This window comes from Planococcus citri, chromosome 3, assembly GCF_950023065.1.
Source record: "Planococcus citri chromosome 3, ihPlaCitr1.1, whole genome shotgun sequence".
NCBI lineage: Eukaryota > Metazoa > Arthropoda > Insecta > Hemiptera > Pseudococcidae > Planococcus > Planococcus citri.
Window position 1 is genome coordinate 15,187,125 of NC_088679.1, and position 14,778 is coordinate 15,201,902.

At 35.2% G+C, this 14,778-nt stretch overlaps 2 protein-coding genes across 2 annotated transcripts in view; one reads left to right on the forward strand and one right to left on the reverse strand.

Moving 5' to 3' along the window:
• The window catches only part of LOC135841264 (nephrin-like), a 1,354,679-nt gene that overhangs the window by 444,418 nt on the left and 895,483 nt on the right, over positions 1-14,778 (reverse strand). The window lies entirely within an intron of this gene.
• Positions 1,787-14,754, forward strand: Pxn (Peroxidasin). Its single transcript, XM_065358107.1, has 21 exons — positions 1,787-2,144; positions 2,248-2,319; positions 2,421-2,492; positions 2,590-2,661; positions 2,756-2,827; positions 2,924-2,995; positions 3,070-3,242; positions 3,321-3,444; positions 3,515-3,678; positions 4,111-4,277; positions 4,385-4,517; positions 4,595-4,756; positions 4,854-5,127; positions 8,232-8,353; positions 8,452-8,715; positions 8,816-9,447; positions 9,536-9,736; positions 9,814-10,149; positions 10,237-10,582; positions 10,669-10,786; positions 10,874-14,754. Exons 1-21 carry the CDS (start codon positions 1,984-1,986, stop codon positions 11,085-11,087), a joined length of 3,951 nt encoding a protein of 1,316 aa, XP_065214179.1. The 5' UTR covers positions 1,787-1,983; the 3' UTR covers positions 11,088-14,754.

Consider the following 14,778-nt stretch of genomic DNA (forward strand, 5'->3'; position numbering starts at 1 on the left):
TATTACAGAATTTTAAGAGTGGTTGAGTCGATGACTAGCTGGGGCCAAAAAATGGCTTTGCTTTATAACAACTTCTCCTTTGAAATTTTCTAACTCGTAAAAGATAGATACACCTTCTCAATTCGTCGCCTCGAATTTGCGATTCATCGACCCAAATCGATTCGGAATGTCGAACTTATGACAGAGGATTAAATTTTCAGCCGTCTAAGTTGATCAGAACGCCTTCTGCAGCAATTTCAAATCGCTGCAAAAAAGTTAGCAATTTCGCTAGAGGGTCATTCCACGTCAATTGGACCAAGAAGTGGCAGGTGGGTTCGGCGATTTTTTTGAAATTTTTCCTGTGGAAAGAGCTTTTGAAGGGATATGACCAATGGCGCAAATCGCAGCCCTCCAGCCCATTTTTAACGGCAGCCAGGGGGTGTCAAAGTTTTTAGTGAACCTAAAATGTCATCCATTTCAGCAGTGGATTGCTCGATAACCGCGATACCTATCAAAATGGAACTTTTTCCCATAGTTAGAGGTTTTGAAAGGCTTTTTGGTGATATCATAAAAATCAGTGTTGCCACTTTTTTTCGTACAAAAAATTAGCTCAAAAAGTTTCAAAACGTAGGTTTTATATCGTTCCGACTCTCAAAAATTCTGAAAAAAATATATTATGGACAACTTTTCATGCTGAACAACATATTAAAAAATTGGGTTGGTAACTTGTAACAAAGTCGATTTAAAAAAATTTAAACTTTGCGAGAAAATGCGATTTTTTGATTTAAAACATGAAAAAAAGTTTTGATTGGTAAAGTTGACCCATTTGACCACTATTTTTACGTATCTGTTGAAAAAGTTGAAAAACCCCCTTCACTCGGTGAAATTAATTCATTACAAAAAATTGATAGGTATCGCGGTTATCGAGCAATCCACTGCTGAAATGGATGACATTTTGGGTTCACTAAAAACTTTGACACCCCCTGGCTGCCGTTAAAAATGGGCTAGAGGGCTGCGATTTGCGCCATTGGTCATCCCTTCGGAAGGTCTTTCCACAGGAAAAATTTCAAAAAAATCGCCGAACCCACCTACCACTTTTTGGTCCAATTGACGTGGAATGACCCTAGAGGCTTCGAATTGGTTGGAAAATGGTGGCAATCGATTTTAGGGGCCGACTTTAATATAAACGGAGTTTCAGATTTTTATCTCCATGTTTGCTCTTTTTCTAAAAAATCAACATACCTGTTTTACCAACCTAATTTATATGTACATATGTACATACTTGGGCTATTTACACAATTTTCAATAATTCACCAAAAATCGAAACATCAACCTCAGTTGCTGAAAATATGGTTCTGGGGCCTGAGTGTAGGGCTTTTCCAGTGAGCCAAATTTCAGCTCGATTAGAGGCAACGGATTGTAAAGGTTCCCTTTTAAGTACATCAGGTAAATTACGTCAATTTATCAATCTCATCATAGAACATCTAGACCTATTCTTATCATGGCCAAAGACAATGGTTAGGAAAGTTCCAATCAATGACCATGATGGTTATCCAATTAATCAAAAAATTTAGTACCTACATATGTATCAGATTCAAAGAAAACAACACTATACTTCGTAGGTAAGTAGAAGTAGGTACCTGTAACAGGAAACACATCTCACCCTTGATACTTATAATAATTAGCATTCGTTATGAAATCATACAAAAATACGTAGAATCGTAATATTGAATACCTAATTATAAACGTTACTTATCAGCGCGATGGGAGCGATATAACATCCATTAGTTTTATAACAGCATGCGGTAATTAACAGTAAAATGGAATTTGATATTTCTCATGTACTAAGTTTTTTCACGGTATAATATCTCAACTTTTGATTTCGATAACAAGTTGAAAAAGATAAAAAAAAAAATAATCATCCGCCAAAACCTCGTTGGAAACTGCATTTTCTATCATAACGAATATGTAGGCTCTTGAATAAACGCATTATTCGAGATCGAGATGAATAAAGTAAATTTTTACGTTATTTTAGTGTGTTTTATCGTGAAGCAAGTTACAAGTGATTGCCCAGAAAGATGTTTTTGCCAAACGTCTTATGTGAAGTGTATGCAAGCCAGTTTACAAGCTGTGCCTCCCGGTTTATCGTCGAATATTTCGGTATTGTAAGTTATTTCAATATGTATCTAATGTTTATATAATAGGCGTAGTAAATCTGACGTTGATCGTGGTCTACTCATAATAACTATTTTATTTGTTGTGTTTCAGAGATTTAAGAGTGAATGAAATTAAAGATTTGAAGTTGAATTCGTTTTCAACGTCTCCAAATTTGGAAACATTGTGAGTGATTTTGTTTTCAAGTTCGAGTTCTGGTATCATCTGTTCTATATTTGTATAATCTTTCTCTGTACTTACCTATTTATCTGCTCATTTTTGTATAGGCTTTTGAATAATAATCAGATCAGTATTTTACGAAATGGTGTGTTCGATAATTTATCCAAATTACGACATCTGTGAGTATTTTCTAAGTGCATATCGCGTAAAAACAATGTGTTATTGCTTCTAGTATCATATACCAACCTAATTTGAACCTTTTTTTTTTTTTTTTAGACATCTGCATAGAAATAAAATTGGAACTATCGAACCTGAAGCATTTAAAAATCTTCAAAATTTGGAGCAACTGTGAGTTGATTCAATTATCTATTCTGGGTACCTACGTAGTACGTACCAACTTTTCTAAACTTCCAGTTTCATTTAATGAGAATTTTATTGGCAGATATTTGCATTACAATAATATTGTTCAACTTGGTGATGGCATTTTCAAAAATTTGGTACATTTGGAACGATTGTAAGTGAATTAAATCTTCCTTCTTTTTTTCTCGAATTTATACCCCTACTCTTCTCGTATGCCTACTTAATGATGTTCAAAATTTCCACCTTATAGATTCCTTTTCAACAACAATGTGGAAAATATACAAACGGACGTATTTGCGACGTTGTCAAATATCAAAACTCTGTTCGTTTTTCATCCATTAACTACCTTGTTGAAAAAATTAAACCTAAACTAACGAAGATGTATTTTACCCGCAGACGTTTAGATAGCAACCCTTTGAACTGCGACTGTGAACTTTTCTGGCTACTCGACTACCTTTCAAGTGATCCGAGAAAAGGCGTTCAAATCAGTGGAGTTTGCCAATCACCTAGTTCTTTGCATGGAAAATCGTTACCAGATTTAAAATCGAGCGATGAATTCCGTCAATGCAGTAAGCCCCCGTTTTATTTTCTTCAAATTGTGATTCATTTTACCTACAGTTTTACAAATTGAGCGAAATGATTTTAAGGGTATCCAAAAATCGTAACTCAGCCCGAAGATATCGAAGCTTCTCAGCAAGGTTCTCAATCTGTGTTATTATTATGTAAAGCCAGAGGATACCCAAAACCTCGTATAAGCTGGAAAAAAGATGGGTATGGTGTTGGTTTAAATGATGTTCCCTTTATTGACAAATTGACGTGTTTTGAATGGGTTTCATTTTAGATACAATATTGATTTTGGAAATGGAAAATACGATCAAGAATCTGATGGATTGGTTATAAAATCAATTTCTCTAGCCGATGAAGGGAAATATGAATGTATCGCATCGAATGATGTAGCTACCGTTAAATCACGTTCAGCTGTATTGAAAATCAATCGTGCTAAAGGTAATTGCGATTTTTTGAAAGAGCCTGGTCTGAAATCTTCATAGCTAAAATTTCAGCTGACCAGATTAATTTTGAGAATTTTGTCGAATTTTTAAAAATCCAGAAATTGTTATTTCCTGATATCTACAAAAAAAATTTAATGTACTTTTTCTGTAAAAATGGATGAAAATTAGTTCCAAAGTTGATATACTCATCAGTTTCAAGACTTTTCTATGCATCATTTTTCTGGAAAAAGTTGATATTTTTTTCAAAAAACATAATTCACTAAAAAATGTTAATTTTGAATTTTAAAGCTTAAAAATTTGCAAAAAATTGAAAAATCGATTTGGGTATGCTGAAAATTTTGCTATGGGGGTTTCAGACCTCACTTTTTCCAAAAATTGCGGTCTTGTTCAAATCCCAGGTTTCTAATATTGCATTTTTCTTGCACAGAAGTCTTACTTTCTAAGAACGTAACTGGCAAGGTTTCACCAGATAATGTAGCAATTAGAGAAAACGAATCTGTACAAATTGATTGCATTCTATCAGAAAATCCGAATGTCCATTTAGCTTGGTTAAAAAATAATATTATGGTACCCGATAATTACACCACATCAAAAGTAGGTATACCTATCAAATATATCTTTCAGTTATTTGAACTTTAAACCAAAAATTTATTTGTTCGTATCCTACTTAAAATCGCAATCTGTTTTCTTTCCCATTTAAGGTATCAGAAACAGGAAGTTTTATTTTCAGCCTGCATTTGAACCAAGCTCAACTCGATGATTCTGGCCGTTATCACTGCATGTCCACCGAACCATCTACGACTATTTATGGATCTTCTGAAGTGATAGTAGATGGTAAATATTGCAAATTCGTCAAGGGTGTTGCTTTATTCAATAAATTAATGGATAAGTATCTGTGATGATAATTTCAGCGGCTCCAGAAATCATCAGATTTTCTCGAAATCTTGCCGTTGGTTCTGGATCGATTGTAGAACTAGAATGTATTGCTAAAGGTCATCCTATACCATTGTTCACTTGGTTTAAAGATGGACGTTCAGTCGTACCAAATTCTAGAATCACGTTCAAAGAAAACAGTGAGCTCATTTTACATTTACACTGGAAAAAAATTATCATTTGCATTTACCTACTAGTAGGTACATTAATTATCGATGTTGCCTTTTTTTCTTCTAGAAAATATTTTGAAAATTGAAAACGTTTTGGAAAGTGACACAGGTATGTATACGTGTTTGGCTCAAAATACCATCGGTTCCGTTGAACGTAATATGGAACTGAGAGTGAAAAATCGAGGCTCCAGGGTTCCTCGTATTGTAATTAAACCTTTCGATATCGATGTGCCCCAATTTTCAAGCGTTGAAATACCTTGCAAAGTGGATGGTGAACCAAAACCTCATATTCTATGGCTTAAAAATAATGAACCTATCGTCGAAGATAGGATAAAATTCAGGTAAAAAATTGGAATTATATAGCCTACTCTAATAAAGCATTAGATATGTAGGCAACTCTGTTTGTACACAGGTCATTCCACGTCAATTCGACAAAGAAGTAGTGAGATGGGGGGGGGGGGCGATTTGTTTGAAATTTTTCCTGTGGAAAGACCTTTCGTAGGGCCGATGGCCAATGGCGCAAATCGCAGCCCTGTAGCACTTTTTTAAAGGCTTCCAGGGGGTGTCAAAGTTTTCAGTTACCTAGCTTAAAATATCATCCTTTTCAGCAGTGCATTACACGATAACTGCGATACCTACCAAAATAGAACTTTTTCCTTTTTTCCAGTTATTTTTTGGAAGGTTTCTTTTAACAATTTTGGCTTGTTTAGGATTCTGAATTGTTATCTGCTCCTGGCTTTGAGTAGTCCTTTGCTTGACACAGTCAGTTACTGTCATCTTTAGCTTAGATATAGCAACAATTTTTCCTTGATATACTGGAAACCCTCTGCAGTAAGCTGTATGATCACCATCACAATTAGCACACTTGGCTGAATCTTCATTCTTCTTCCTGCATTGCTTTGTTTCATGGTCTAATCCACACTCAACACATGTTTTGGTGTGACCAACCTGTTGTCAGTTTTTACATTGAGGTAGCTCCCTCTTTTTTGCTGTAGGTTCTGTCTTCACTTTAGTGTGCAACAAGAACCCCATTTCATAAATGGTCTTATTGTTTTCTTTTGAGCTAAGATATACATAAAAGAGTGGTAATGGCACCTTATTTATGATTTCTTGCTCATAATTTCTCCAGATTCACGTTTTTTCACCTCTGTTTTTTTAATAATTACATTGGTGACATTAATGGCATCATGTCTAATTTTAATCAATTCTAATTTGATATCCTTAGGTCAAGTGGAGGGGTATATAGCCCCCTTATAACTACCTAATAGGGTTCATCTTGTTCCAACTGATACGTATGGTCTCCAATTCCATACATTTTGTGACTAGGATTCTTCCTTATAGCCTCCAGTGCCCTATACACTGCTCTAAAGCTTTGCTCATTTCCCGTAGGTACAACAATGACCATGTTAATTTCGATGTGAATGTCAACCCATCCACATTCGTAACTTTTTGATGCCACGTGTTGATGTGAATTTTGACTCTGTGTCGAGCCAAATTGTTGATGTAATTGTTGACCAATGTTGATCGGCATTTATGTCGACAATTGGCTCGACACAGGGTTGAAATTTACATCGACATGTGACATCCAAACATGACGGATGTGTATGGATTGACATTGGCATTAAAATTTACATTGACCTCCAGCTATGCAAAATTGTAAAATTTTCTCATACGCTCTTAGGTGGTCATTGCATTGACGCGCAGGTCACCTCCGAGAAGTGCAGTCAGAAAGTCCATACAATTCAGTAGTTGAACATTAAACTCTATATTGAAAGGTGCAATACCTTATCGAAGAGTGTGTACTAAACTAATACATTTTCATGTTGACAACATGTCAATGTTAATGTTGATGTGAAATTTGACATCAACAAATCCATCCACAATATCAACTTAATTTTTCAAAATTGGTCTATGTTGGTGTTGATGTATTTGTGGACGATCTACTTTCACATCGACATAACATCGACAACTCCAAACTATGGAAAAGTGAATAATTTTATCAATGCCATTAAAAATTTGTTTCTCTCTTTAAACAAAGATCGTATTTTTAAATGTTTACTGAACTGTTAAACACTAAAACTGAAATTTTAATTCTGAAAAATTGATTGACATAGTTGCTCAAAATTTACATTTACATGTTGAGATGGCTGTCAAAGTGTCAGAAATAATGAGAAAATTTCAAAAATTTCATTAACCTGGCTTCTTTACAGACAGAAGATTCCTATTAAATAACTTATTGGTCACTTTTCCATCATTATGTTGGAAAAAAATGTAGTCGATGTAAATGTCAACACTGACAATTGTTGTGCGGATTTGAGCATGCTATTTCAACATCTCCATTAGAGAGGGTTTGCAGTATAGGGGTCTTACACTCTTCCATGCTTTCCAACATTGCAGTAAATTCAGTAATATTTTCAATTCCACTAATGTAAATAGGTGGAATACGTTTCTTTTTGAGTTTTTCACTGTAAGCCCCTCTAATTCGTCTGTTGATGATGTTTGTTTGCTGAGATGGTTTTCATCCTCTTTTGACTTGGCTTGATAGTGAGCTACTACTTTCCATAAGTGGTTGATTTGCCTCTGCTGTTCTTCCAACTGTTTTTGTTGAAGTTTATTCTGTTTCACAATGTCACTGTACATAGCTGTTAGTTGGTTGTATGTGGCATCGCCATCGTTCATACCCATCATAGTTCACGTTCGCTATTCACATTCCCGACGCGCAATTTCATGAAAAAGTTGATAAAAATTACACTCACAGGAAAAAAATTAAAATTTGTATATTTTTCAAATTTTGATTTTTTGTGATGAGTTCATTTCATCGAGTGAAAGGGGGTTTCAGCAGTCTCAACGGATATGTAATAATAGGGGTCAAATCGGTCAACTTCACCAATCAAAACTTTTTTTCATGTTTTAATTCAAAAAATTGCATTTTTTCGGAAACTTTCAATTTTTTGAAATCAATTCTTTATGTAATAATGCCATCCCAATTTTTTAATATGTTGTTCAGCATGAAAATCTGTCCATAATATATTTTTTCCAGAATTTTGGAGGGTTGGAATGATATGAAAACTACGTTTTGAAACTTTCGAGCTAATTTTTTGTACGAAAAAAGTGGCAACACTGATTTTTATGATATCACCTAAATGCCTTTTGAAACCATTAACTATTGGAAAAAGTTATATTTCGGTATAGGTATCGCGGTTATCAAGTAATGCTCTGCTGAAATGGATGAAATTTTAAGCTCATTGAAAACTTTTGATACCCCCTAGCAGCCTTTAAAAAAGGGCTAGAGGGCTACGATTTGCGCCATAGGTCATCCCATTGGGAGATCTTTCCACAGGAAAAATTTCAAAAAAAAATCGCCGACCCCCCCCCCCTCCTTGGTTGAATTGACGTGATGATCCTGTACGAATAAAAAATTTTACGACCTATTTATTTTTCGCAGGATGAACAACATTGGCAGTTTAAGAATTTACAATGTCAGTTTAATCGATTCCGGAGTCTACGAATGCATTGCAAAAAATACTTTAGGCAATGATACAGCTAGAGGAATACTCACAGTCATTGGTAAGTATTTATCTCATTTTTTTCAAAATATTTGCCAGGACGTTTGTAAAAAAAAAAATAAGATAACCCCATAATTGGACATTTTTTCTCTTTCGTAGGAGATTTTCAATCTGAAAACGATGTTTACATTCTTCAAGCATACAACGAAGCGAAATTGGAAATCGATCGAGCTATTAACGCGACGATAAATCATTTATTTTCTCAAAAACAATCCGACAAATCTCCGGGTTTTTTGATGAATTTTTTCAGGTATCCGGATGAGATTTCTCGTAACATAGTGAAATCTGCTGATATCTATACCAGGACTTTGGCCAATGTTAGAAGACACATAAGTTCCGGATTAAATCTGAATATAACAAATAGTAAGCGAGATTGCTGAATTATTAATACATTCAATTATTAGACCTGTACTTATTATAGAAATCTGGCAACACTGTTTTTTGCATTTTCATCTTTTGGCAGATTTCTCGTACGAAGAATTACTCACCCAGAGTCAAATAGAATTGATAGCCAACATCTCAGGATGCGTTTCTCATCAGCCGATTGTCAATTGCTCGAATACGGAATTTCATTCGAAATATTCAACCTTCGATGGCACTTGTAATAATTTAGCGAATCCGATGTGGGGATCTTCTTACACCGCTTTTCGCAGAATATTGAATCCTATTTACGAAAATGGCTTCAGTACTCCGGTCGGCTGGAATAAAGGGGTCAAGTATTACGGATACCCTAAACCACAAGCTAGATTAGTGTCCACGTCCTTAATACGTACCTACGACATTACACCGGATGAAGAAATAACCCATATGGTTATGCAGTGGGGCCAGTTCTTGGATCACGATTTAGATCACGCTTTACCTTCAACCACTTTGGAAAGCTGGGAAGGTCTGGATTGTAAAAAAACGTGCGCTTATTCGGAGCCATGTTTTCCGATGGAAGTGCCTCGAAATGATACTCGTATCAAGAATAGAAGATGTATGGATTTCATTAGGAGCAGTGCTGTTTGTGGATCGGGTACTACGTCGGTGTTTTTCCATAAACTGCAACCTAGGCAGCAGCTGAATCAGCTTACTTCCTATATTGATGCTTCTCAGGTAGGTTTGTCAATTTATTAAACAATTACCTATGCTAGAACTGAATAGGAATGTGATCATTTTAATAACAGTATGATTTTTTGTATAGGTTTACGGATTTATTAGAGATAGATCATTTCTTCTTCGAGACCTCCTCTCAGATTTGGGTCTGCTGAGAGGTGGAGTGGTCACCAATGGAGGTCACGTTTACCTTCCTACTGCAGGATTAAACGAAGTAGATTGCCGTCGAGATTTAAATGAAAGCAACACGGGGTGTTTTTTAGCAGGGGATATTCGAGTTAACGAACAAGTAAGTTGAATAGGTACAGCCAGATTTCTCAGCTGAGAAAATTCCAATCATTTCATATTTGTTTTTTTTACCTTCAGGTAGGTCTGATTGCAATCCATACAATATGGTTCCGAGAACATAACCGATTAGCTACTCAGCTCAGAGAAATTAATCCCCACTGGGATGGTGACAAATTGTATTTCGAAGCTCGTAAAATACTCATAGCCGAATTACAACACATTACGTATCAACATTGGTTGGAAAAAATCATCGGACCCGAAGGCATGAAAGCATTAGGAAAATATGCCGGTTACAAACCAAACGTTGACGCCACGATATCAAATGTTTTCGCTACTGCTGCTCTTAGAATGGGTCATTCGCTAATTAATCCGGAATTAGCCAGGCTCGATGAAAATTTCAAAGTTATCCCGCAAGTATGTTCGTTATGTGCTCATAGATCAATCAAGCCAAATTTTAGTCGTAGAATTTACTAATATATGTAAGTAATTTGTTAATTGCAGGGAAATTTACCCCTCGGCAAAGCTTTCTTCGCACCTTGGCGTTTAATCTCAGAAGGAGGCGTCGATCCCCTTATCAGAGGTTTTTTCACGGCATCGGCGAAACGTAAAAAGCCCACAGAAAATTTAAACGATCAACTCATCGACGAATTGTTCACCGCTGCTCATGCTGTATCATTGGATTTGGCTGCTATGAATATTCAACGTTCTAGAGATCACGGTTTACCCGGGTACACGGAATATCGTAAATTTTGCAATTTATCTGTGCCCGAAAATTTCGATCAGTTGAAGAAGGATATTTCCAGCGACGAAATTCGTCATAAATTGGAACAATTATACGGCCATCCAGGTAAAAAAATTTATAGAATAGGTATATTATGATTTATTCAAAGAAGAAGCTTATATGTATATTGATCGATTCGTATTCATGATCAGGTAATATCGATGTATGGGTCGGTGGCATTCTAGAAGATCAATTGAAAAATGCCAGAGTTGGTCCATTATTCCAGTGTTTACTTGTAGAACAATTCCAAAGATTACGCGATGGCGATAGGTACCTATTGGCTTGAATTTGCAATAACTTAACACTCATAAGTATGTACATTGCTTTATTATTTTACAATAATTTTTCCAATTTCAGATTTTGGTACGAAAATCCAACTACATTCACACCGTCGCAATTATCAGCCATTAAGAAAGTCACTTTGTCACGTGTATTGTGCGACAACAGTGATAACCTAACTCGTATTACAGAAGATGTTTTTATTTTGCCAAATTTACAAAAATCCAAGTATATATCGTGTGATGCAGTACCAAAGTTGGATTTGAAACCTTGGTTGAATTCGAAACCATAAAACTTATTCTATATCCAATTAAGTAGTTGATAAAAAGATTTTACTGGCCTTGCCTCCCAGTCTCAAATTATTTTGAATTGAAATGTTGAATGACCCAAAAATGTAAATTTTGAGACAATGGTCAATTTTTCAAATTTTTAACCTTACCCCCCCCTCACCTCCCAACAGACCAAATTAGAGTTAAAAAAATAACACGACCGAAAAAATAGAATCCGGCATCCTCAGAAATAAAAAATTCGACACATTGATACATTTTTTTCGAAATTTTTAATTTCAGTGCCTCCCCCAGGTGCCAATACTTGGTCAAAGGCCAGATCAAGGATCAATTGCACCCCCCCCCCCGGTCAACCCACAGGGACAACTTTTTTCTTAAATGGGGAGTCCTAAGGAACATTTCTAACCTTTCTCCTAAAAAAAATCGCTCTACTTACAAAAAGGCGGCCATTTTGATCGACAGGTCAGCAGAAATCGCAGATTTTGCGTTCCAACATGGAACTTGCACGAAATTTTTTAAACCTTTCAAAGGTAGATCGAAAGATCAGGTGAAAATTTATCACCTGTCAAAATTTCAAGTGCTAAAGTGTCTTTTTCGATTATTGGTGAATTTTTGAAAATCATGAGGGGAAAAATCAAAATTTTACCGAATTGCTCAATAAAGCTGAAATTTGGGATATACCTCATTTTCGACATTCCAAATCGATTGGAAACTATTTCAAACCGTTTTGAGCAGTGTTCTGGAGCCTCCAGCAGATTTTTGAAACTGGAAATTCTCACAAAATTTCATCAAGTAGATGGAAAGCAGAAATTTATTCAGCAAACAAATGTAAATACGCTACGAAGTCGACTGCTGGTGGATTTCAAGTCGTTTTGGAGCCTCCAGCGACTATTTGAAAGGTTGTATGGCGTTTTTTTGGAAAATTGAAATTTCAAAAAAGTAGCAGGAAGCTTCGAAGCCATTTGAAATCACCATGCAGTCGACTTCATATTGTATTGAAAATAGTTTGCGAAGTAAATTTCAGCTTGCTAACTCTATTTGATAAAATGATGTGAGAAATTTCAAGTTTCAAAGTCTGGTGGAGACTCCAGTAATTTTCAAAAAGTCGCTGGAGGCTCCAAAATGACTTGAACCCACCTGGAGTCGTGTTCAGAGGGTGTTAAAATTGAAGTGCAGAGTAAATTTCGGCTTTCCATCTCCGTTTGATGAAATTTTGCGGAAATTTCAAGTTTCAAAAATCTACTGGAGGCTTCAGTAATTTTCAAAAAGTTGCTGGAGTTTCCAAAACGATTTGAAATCCACCTGCAGTTGACTTCGTGGTGTATTGAAATTATTTCGCAGGGTGAATTTCAACTTTCCAACTCCATTTTATGAAATTTTGTGAGAATTTCCATTTTCAAAAATCTGCTGGAGGCTCCAGAATACTACTCAAAACGGTTTGAAATAGTTTCCAATCGATTTCCATTTTTCAGCTTTATTAAACAATTTGGTAAAATTTTGATTTTTCCCCTCATTTTTGCCTCAAATTTGATTTTCAAAAATTCACCAAAAATCGAAAAAGGCACTTTGACACTTGAAATTTTGACAGGTGATGAATTTTCGCCTGATCTTTCAATCTACCTTCGAAAGGTTTAAAAAATTTCGTGCAAGTCCCATGTTTGAACGCAAAATCTGCGATTTCGGCTGACCTGCCAATCAAAATGGCCGCCATTTTGTAAGTAGGGCCACTTTTTGTTGAGGACAAGGGTTAGAAATGTTCCTTAGGACTTCCTCTTTAAGAAAAAAGCTGTCCCAGAGGGTCGAGGGGGGTGCAATAAATCTTCATGCGGGCTCCCCGACCAATAATAAGTACCTACGAGGTACTGAAAAAAAAACACACAAACGTGATTTTTTGGAAATTATTGGCAATTTTGTAAAATACACTTAACGAGAATTCAAGTCAAAAAGCAAGACTTTGAAAAAACATTAGCAAAAATTAGCTCACTTTAGCGAAAAGGAGGGCTTTTTGGGCCAATTTCTGCCAAAACAGTGAAACTTTTTTGAAATTTTTGAAAAAAAATAAACTTTTTACAAGTTGTGAAATTATTAACAAGTTGAGCTGAAAAAAGCGAGAATTTTTAGACAATTTCAGCAAAAAACTGAAAATAATAGTACATAGATAATGTTATAATTATTGGCAAAAAAATATGATTTTTCGTAATTTTTGCGAAAAAAGCGAAACTTTTGGACAATTTGAGGGAAAAATGAGACTTTTTAGAAGTTTCTGCAAAAAACGGTAATCTTCGACCACTTTTTACAAAAGCGAAAATTTTGGTCAATTTTTGAAAAGGGTGGAGTTTTTGAAAATTGTTGTCAAAAAACAAGATATATTTACAATTTTAGCAAAACGCCAGACTTTTTAGTAGGTACCTAACTATTCTGGTGGAAAACACGGTATTTTTTTCGCAATTATTGTAGATTTTGTAATTCTTTTGTTTCGCTATGAAACAGAGACTTTAGGGTAATTTTTTGAATCAGCAATGTTCCCAAAAAGCGAGAATCTTTGTGAATTTCCTGGAAAAGAGCAAGAATTTGACAATTCAACCTAAAAGCAGCACTTCCACTTTTCCCCAAATTTCTGTCAAACAAGCGAGACTTCTGGAAAACTTTGGGAAAAATTGTGTCTTTTTGGAATTTTTTGAAAAAAAGGGCAATCTTCTGCTATTTTTCTAAAAAGCGTAATTTTTTGACAATATTTGGAAAAGCGAGAATGTTTGACATTTTTTGGACAAAAAAGCGAAACTTCGAGACAATTTTTGGAAACGAGTGAAATTTTTTTGAAGCTTTTAGCAAACAAAGAATTTTAACCATTTTTCTAAACAGCAAAAGTTTTTGTCAATTTTTGGACAAGCGAGAATTTTTGGCGATTTTCTGCACAATAACGCCACACTTGACAACAATGGCAAAATAGTGATACTTTTGATAATTTCTATCAAACAAGAGAAACATTTGAGTGATTTTTCGAAAACGAAGGTGAGACTTTTCAGTAGCAAAAAAGCAAAAATGTTACAAAAAAAACAAGGTTTTGAATTCTCAAGCTGAATTTTAATGTCGTGACAATTATTTAATTTGATATAATTATTTTTTGGCTTCTCGGGGGAAAATGGTTGCATGTGATCATACCTGATCAGATCAAAAATTCGATCGGATTAGAGCTGTTCAGATCTGATCACGTGCAAGTTCAATCAGATATGAACAGGTCTTTTTTTTTTAGGTCTGATTAAGCCTGATTGATCAGACCAGATCAGACTCGAAAAATAAGACATGACTGAATGTGCTCAAATCTGGTCAGATTCAATCATTCCCCCCCCCCAGGTTGTAAATAAACTTTTTTCTAAAAAAAAAAAAAAAAACAACTCCACGACATCAGCATCAAGATGATATGTCTGCTTTGATTAATCCCCTCCCCCCACCCTCCACTAATTAGATCAATCCAACCGAAATCTTAAGGGGAAAAAATGATCCATGGCGATAGGTTTGGTTATAGTATGGTTACGTTTTCAAGAAAATCGTGCTTTTTGTTAAAACTAAATAATTAGGTAATATTTGGCTACCAAATTGCATCGTATTCGTAAATACGTAGATTGTAATTGTTGTATCGAAATGTTTCTCAATAAAATGATTTGAAATACGTATCGTTTTGAAGTCGTATTGTTG

Coding starts and splice junctions, on each gene's coding strand:
- Pxn (XM_065358107.1), top strand. CDS start 1,984: ATGAATAAAGTAAATTTTTACGTTATTTTAGTGTGTTTTATCGTGAAG. Junction 4,757..4,853: donor AATCACGTTCAAAGAAAACA/GTGAGCTCATTT, acceptor TTTTTCTTCTAG/AAAATATTTTGAAAATTGAA. Junction 10,150..10,236: donor ATTTCAAAGTTATCCCGCAA/GTATGTTCGTTA, acceptor TGTTAATTGCAG/GGAAATTTACCCCTCGGCAA.